The 7,500-nt window shown below is 47.5% G+C and overlaps 1 protein-coding gene across 1 annotated transcript in view; it reads right to left on the bottom strand.

Annotated features, from left to right (window-relative positions):
* Nucleotides 1–1,541: 1,541 nt before the first annotated feature.
* mfsd14a2 (major facilitator superfamily domain containing 14A2) overlaps nucleotides 1,542–7,500 on the bottom strand; it is an 8,322-nt gene continuing 2,363 nt past the window's right edge. The window contains exons 4-12 of the mRNA XM_060873651.1: nucleotides 7,488–7,500; nucleotides 7,283–7,397; nucleotides 6,829–7,047; nucleotides 6,247–6,360; nucleotides 5,874–5,945; nucleotides 5,240–5,352; nucleotides 4,539–4,636; nucleotides 4,298–4,464; nucleotides 1,542–4,195 (exon numbers count right to left, since the gene is read on the bottom strand). The exon at nucleotides 7,488–7,500 is cut by the window's right edge and continues 115 nt beyond it. Coding sequence (XP_060729634.1) covers nucleotides 3,983–4,195; nucleotides 4,298–4,464; nucleotides 4,539–4,636; nucleotides 5,240–5,352; nucleotides 5,874–5,945; nucleotides 6,247–6,360; nucleotides 6,829–7,047; nucleotides 7,283–7,397; nucleotides 7,488–7,500 — 1,124 coding nt within the window. The 3' untranslated portion in view covers nucleotides 1,542–3,982. The remainder of the gene's footprint in view (nucleotides 4,196–4,297; nucleotides 4,465–4,538; nucleotides 4,637–5,239; nucleotides 5,353–5,873; nucleotides 5,946–6,246; nucleotides 6,361–6,828; nucleotides 7,048–7,282; nucleotides 7,398–7,487) is intronic.

Below are 7,500 nucleotides of genomic sequence, written 5' to 3'. Positions count from 1 at the left end.
GAGGTGATGTGTGTGTGATGTACATGTGTTTCATTGTTCAGGACCAGGGCACACATTGTACTGTCTCAGAGTACGAGGTAAAGAAAACAAAGCACGAGGTAAAAGAGTCAACGGTGAGGTAACAGTGTTGAATCGCACCTGAATGCAATGACTGAATGTGACAGTGACTCTGTACAGTATATGGTTTAGATCGTTGTCATGTTCCTCTTCTCTCAGTGTGAAGGTTGAAGGGTTCACACAGCTTTATCATGGCACTTATCATGGCATGTTCCTGTCTCTCATACAGCGGATGGATGTTATCCGTGTTCGGTTCCTGCAGGGAACTAAAGCCTCCGTATCCACTTTCCTCTAACGGAGGAAAGAAACAGACAGTTCAATAAAACCCTTCTGATGATAAAGGACTGAGACTAAAGGTTAGACTCAGACTGTAGAATATTCCCAGTGAGTGAAATGTGTGTAAAGTGTTCTGTTTTAGAGACTCTGTTATCCAGAGCGACGTACAGAAGAGCTGTGAAGTCTCCATCACTGAAACCTCAGCACCGGGACTCTGGGACACAGACTTAGGATCCCACATAAATAAATAAAAACACAAACAGGGAAAATAAGAGGAAGATCTTCACCTGTCAGAGCACAACACAAGAGTCCTGATGTATATCTTCCTCTTACCCTAAACTTAGATACTGTTGAATTAGCATAGCATATTAGCTGTATGTGATGGTCATGTGACCTGCACACTGCTCTACTGAACATCCCACTTAACACAGCAGGCAGTGTTTCAAAGATAAAGACCAACAGAATAAAAGCCATGGTGTGTATCAGCAGTGAGATCAGCAGCGCCCTCTAGAGGAACAATCGCGTGCTGCTGAGATTTTACTGAACACCTGAAAAATAAAGAAACCTGTAAAGGTGTTTCAGTGCTGAAGTGAAGCGTTCTGTCCTGCACATGACTGACCTATTAGTGTGTGTGTGTGTGTGTGTGTGTGTGCCTGAGTTCAGTGTACTTTCCTCCCACTGTTACAAGTGCAGTAGAAACATGGTGAAGGACAAATACAAAAAGAAACTTACTATTTGAAGGCCAACATTCTGCTATTATTATTAATACAGTAATGTTTAAATTTCACCATTTAAATAATACATTCAGGAAAAATGTTTAAAAATGAAAATCATATCCATAAATGTTAGTGTATTATTAATAATATTTAATTCTTAAATAAAAGTGTTTATAAAGAAGCAGAACTACTTCTTTTGGTAGGTTGTGTGTGATATGAACAGAGATGTGTTTAAGAGCAATCACACAATTTAAACATCTGCACAGAGTCGTGTTCACATTAATGTTACACATTCACTTCTAATTCACTTCTTATTTCTCTATTTGATGAAGAATAAATGCATAAGTTTTATTTTGTGTGTAGAAAAACATTACTGTCTGTTCCACTGATTAAACACCACTCTGTGGAGGAGTGAAATGTATCCCATAATAATCCCCAGGACCTCCGCACTGAACAGTGAAGCTCTCACACAGGAAGTCGACAAGGCGGCGCTGAGAACCAGGAACCCTTTAATAAATAATGTTCTGTTCATTTTCTGTTATTTGCAGCTGGCTGCTTCCTTTACAGTTTTAAATACTTTGCTTCATTTTACCCACAAACACACAGTACAAAACACACACACACACACACACACACACACACACACACACACACACAGAGCTAAAAATTAATATCCACAAATCAATAACTGGTGGTCATTCACTTTCAGTCAGTGTTAACAGAGTTTCATTTCTGCAGTGGTCTAGAACCACGTTAGCTGTATTTCTGGATCACACACGAGACAGACACACATGAGGGAGTCGGACCGGGAGTCGGACCGGGAGTCGGACCGGGAGTCGGACCGGGAGTCACACAGGGAGTCAGACCGGGAGTCAGACAGGGAGTCAGACAGGGAGTCAGACAGGGAGTCACACAGGGAGTCACACAGGGAGTCGGACCGGGAGTCGGACCGGGAGTCGGACCGGGAGTCACACAGGGAGTCACACAGGGAGTCACACAGGGAGTCAGACTGGGAGTCAGACCGGGAGTCAGACCGGGAGTCAGACCGGGAGTCACACAGGGAGTCGGACAGGGAGTCGGACAGGGAGTCGGACCGGGAGTCGGACCGGGAGTCGGACCGGGAGTCAGACAGGGAGTCGGACCGGGAGTCGGACCGGGAGTCACACAGGGAGTCACACAGGGAGTCACACAGGGAGTCAGACAGGGAGTCAGACAGGGAGTCAGACAGGGAGTCAGACAGGGAGTCACACAGGGAGTCACACAGGGAGTCACACAGGGAGTCACACAGGGAGTCACACAGGGAGTCGGACCGGGAGTCGGACCGGGAGTCGGACCGGGAGTCGGACCGGGAGTCACACAGGGAGTCAGACAGGGAGTCAGACAGGGAGTCACACAGGGAGTCACACAGGGAGTCACACAGGGAGTCACACAGGGAGTCACACAGGGAGTCACACAGGGAGTCAGACCGGGAGTCAGACCGGGAGTCACACAGGGAGTCACACAGGGAGTCACACAGGGAGTCAGACCGGGAGTCACACAGGGAGTCACACAGGGAGTCACACAGGGAGTCACACAGGGAGTCACACAGGGAGTCACACAGGGAGTCACACAGGGAGTCACACAGGGAGTCACACAGGGAGTCACACAAGGAGTCACACAAGGAGTCACACAAGGAGTCACACAAGGAGTCACACAAGGAGTCACACAAGGAGTCAGACAGGGAGTCACACAAGGAGTCACACAAGGAGTCAGACAGGGAGTCACACAGGGAGTCAGACCGGGAGTCACACAAGGAGTCAGACAGAGCCGTTATCAGGTACAGATTTACAGCTCATAGTAAACAAAGGCAGCAGTTTGAATGACAGAAACCTAAACCTGTTTACTACATAGTGCACTACAATAGGCATCTGTTAGATCCACAATTAAAGTGGACTAAATCCCATAATGCACTGTGACAAGCTAATAACAAAACAAAAAAAAATTACCCACAATGCACCACAAGTATAGAAATATCTAAAAATCTGTACAGTGTCCACAGACCAAAGCGCCATGTGTTTGTAGGGCACCATTCAGGACACAGCCGCAGTGATATGGCCTCATAGTAACAAAATGTAGACACACACACACCTATAAAATTCACCAGACTGTGTGTGTGTGTAGGCTTGTGTATACACTAGCGTCATTCACACACAACCTTCTGAAGTGTGTTGTCAGCTGATGGAGGTCAGTATGGTGAAAAATGTGTTGCGGGCACAACAGGTGAAAGTGGGCGGAGTCTTGTATCTGACTCCACTCTGAGGTGCATTTGAAGGGGCAGTGGGTGGAGTCATACACCTCTGTCATTTACTTGCCATAGACTCCACCCTGATGAAGCTGTAGTGAGACAGTGGGTGGGGTTCTACAGAACTGGTCCACTGTAAACTCCACCCTGATGTGTGTGTGGGGTCAGTGGGTGGAGTCATGCATACAGGAAAAGCCAATTTCCTCTCATAGACTCCAACACCAAGGGTTTTGTGCATGTGTGTGTTTGGCAGCATTGTGTGAATTGTCACAAGCTCCGCCCATAAAGGTATTTGAGCTCAAAAACACAGGAGAAATGTTTGATTGATGGACAACTGGCGGAGTCAAATAATGCAGTCATTCAGTCCTCAAGTGCCGTCCTGTTGTGTGAGGTGGCAGTAGGCGGAGTCACACAAAACCTTTCAAGTAGAAAGGCCCATCCCTCTTACTGGCTCCACCCAGATACGAGTCAGGGGGCAATGGGTGGATTCCGACACCGAACCAGTCCAAGAGGCAGGTCGCTTTTTCTCACTAGCTCCACCCTGATGTAACTGAGGTGGCAGTAGGTGGAGTCACACACTGCTGTAAACTTATAGGGTCTCTTTTCCTACAAGCTCCACCCTGATGTGTGTTTGCAGTGGCAGTGAATAGGATCATACGCTGCTGTCATCCAGTAGAGGCTCTTTGCCTTCACAGGCTCCGCCCTGAGGGGTATGGGCGTGGCTCTGGGCGGAGCTGGTGTGTTTTTTGTAGCTGCTGGGCCGCAGAGAGAGCGCATTGTGTTCAGGGATGAAGAGCGCCACCAACAGGGAGAGAAGCACTGAGCACGCTCCAAACAGAAAGGGAGGACCAGGAATGATGGCACTCTGCAGACAGACAGACAGACGAGCAGTGAGTGAACCTGAGAGAGACAGACAGCGTGAAACTAGAAGACAGAAGATGTGTGTGTGTGTGTGTGAGAGAAAGACCTCATCAGTGGGATTGGCCATGTTGGGTTTGGTTCCTTTCTCAGCTCCACCTGCAGCGTCCATCTCATTCAGCTCCACATGGAACAGGTAGAAGACAAAGCCATAGAGCGCAGGGCCGAGTCCGTTACACAGCCCCCTGATCCCCGTTATCATCCCCTGTACCACACCTACACACACAAGGAGGTAGTACAGACACATAATTATCATATAACACGTGTGTGTGTGTGTGTGTGTGTCTCACCCTGCTGGTCAGGATCTGCATTTCGGGACACGATGGCACTGATGGCTGGGAAAGTGATGCTGGACATTGCAGCTACAGCCCCAGCTGCCCACATCATCCTAAAACACACACACACACACACACACACACACACACACACACACACACACACACACACAGTGTCATGTGAACACTTTTCAAGCAAACTCTGAATGTTATCTTTCAGAATAAATCTTCCTTTTTCTCTCCATTCTATCTGTGTAATAACTGTAACAATGGCTGTGTGTATATGTGCTTGTGTGTGTGTATGTATGTGCTTGTGTGTGTGTGCATGTATGTGCTTGTGTGTGTGTGTGTTTGTGTGTGTGCGTGTGTGTGCTTGTGCATGTGTGTACACGCGTGTGTGCTTGTGCGCGTGTGTGTACGCGTGTGTGTGTGTACGCGTGTGTGTATGTATGTGCTTGTGTGTGTGTTTGTGTGTGTGCTTTGCGTGTGTACACGCGTGTGTGTGCTTGTGCGTGTGTGTGTGTACGCGTGTGTGTGCGCATGTGCATGTGTACGTGTGTGTGTGTGTACGCGTGTGTGTATGTATGTGCTTGTGTGTGTGTTTGTGTGTGTGCGCGTGTGCTTGTGTGTGCGTGTGTGCGCGTGTGTGTGCGCATGTGCATGTGTACGTGTGTGTATGATTGTCCAGAGTGTAGAGAGAGAGAGAGGTGACTCACCAGGGCTGGGACCCGAAGCCATACCAGGCGAGCTGCAGGATCTGGAAGCCAAGACCCAAAAGGATGGTGTTCTTATTCCCAATGGAGCGCATTAACACCCCCAACACCACTGTCTGTACACACACACACACACACACACACACACACACACACACACCAAGTAAGTCCACTTTAACACATGTAAGCTATGGATGCATTTAAACAATGTTCGACTCCACATACACACAGACACACACACAGACACACACACAGACACACACACAGACACACACACAGACACACACACACAGACACACACACACACACAGACACACACACACACACAGACACACACACACACACAGACACACACACACACACAGACACACACACACACACACAGACACACACACACACACACACACACAGACACACACACACACACAGACACACACACACAGACACACACACACACACAGACACACACACACACACAGACACACACACACACACACACAGACACACACAGACACACACACACACAGACACACACACACACAGACACACACACACACACAGACACACACAGACACACACACACACACACACACACACACACACACACACACACACACACACACACAGACACACACACCTGAGCTAATATGGACAAGATTCCCACCACTGCAATGAAAGCAGCAACTGTCTCTGAGGTGAATCCAATCACCTGAGAATCAAAAAGAGACAAATGCACAAACAGGATAGAGTGTGTGTGAGGGTTTGTGTGTGTGTGTGTGTGTGTGTGTGTGTGTGTGTTAATATTAAACTCTTAAAATAAACATTACAGCTGTATTTATTATGTAGTGTAACTGTCATTGGTGTGTAACTTAGTACACTACAGTACTAGTGTAGTTTAGTAGTGTTGTGTAGTGTGAGTGCAGTGTGGTGAGAGTGTAGCATAGTATAGTGTCGTTGCATTGTGAGTGTAGTGCGATGAGGTATATGAGGTGTGTGTGTGTGTGTGTTACCTGTCGCAGGTACAGGAAGAAGCTGGAGTACTGACCAGCTTCAGGCAGGTAAGAAAGGAAGACTGTGATACAGATTAACAACACTGTGGAGTCCTGACCAACCTTCCTCAGAGACTGTAACACACACACACACACACACACACACACACACACACACACACACACACACACACACACACACACACACACACACACACACACACACACACACACACACACACACTGGAGACTCCTTCCACACATACTAGGTATAATTACAGAAAACGTAATGATTACATGTGTCTGCTGAATGGCTTAAATGTAAATATGTCTGTGGACTGTTCACTTTAATCGTCCCTGTGAATGAGAGGTTGCTATGGAAACAATAAGGTATCAAAGCAAGGACATTAATATGGACATGAGCTTCTTTTAGAGAAAAAAAGCTTTTATCTCCAATAGTTCAGCAGCTGTGACAGCAGAAATAACTTCTAAGGTCTTCTATAGCTAAGGTCTGGGTTAGATTTATGTGTTAATCATCTGCAGTTTGTGTGTGTGTGTGTGTGTGTGTGTGTGTGTGTGTGTGTGTGTGAGAGAGAGACTCACAGCGAAGGGATCGGCCTGTTCCCAGGAGATAGGAGCTCCCCATGATGCCGGTCTCATTTTCTCAGGCAGGGACTCAGGGACAGCCACCAGAATGAAGCCGATGTCCAACAGAGCGATGGCTGAAGCTAAAATCACCACTAGTGTGTCCCCGTACACCTGAGACAGGTACGCGCCGATCGCCGGGCTTGTCACCAGACTGGCCGCAAACGTCGCCGACACCTGCAGAGGTGTGTTCACGCTCACTACTCATGCTCACTACTCACTACTCACTAACATATTTTATATCAGCACCCAATTAATCCAACAGCAGGTCCAGCATTAACCTGACTGATGAATCATAATCATAACTCTTATAGGGAATATAGGAGTGTAAGGAGATGTCTCCTGGCGCTCATGATTATGTAGTGTGTGTGTGTGTGTGTGTGTGTGTGTGTGTGTGTGTGTGTGTTCTCACCAGGCCGTACGCCGTGCTCCTCTCATGCTCCTGTGTGATGTCAGCCACATACGCAAATATGACAGAGAATGTCACAGCGAACACTCCTGATACTGAGATCACAGCAAAGTACCACCTACACACACAGAACAAGATATTAACAAGCTCATGGAGTGTGTGTGTGTGTGTGTGTGTGTGTGTGTGTGTGTGTGTGTGCGTGCGTTACCATGGGCTGATCT

This window comes from Tachysurus vachellii, chromosome 7 (genome assembly GCF_030014155.1).
Source record: "Tachysurus vachellii isolate PV-2020 chromosome 7, HZAU_Pvac_v1, whole genome shotgun sequence".
In the NCBI taxonomy this organism is placed as follows: Eukaryota; Metazoa; Chordata; class Actinopteri; order Siluriformes; family Bagridae; genus Tachysurus; species Tachysurus vachellii.
Note: the sequence above shows the minus strand (reverse complement) of the source record. Positions and strands in the feature narration are given on the sequence as shown.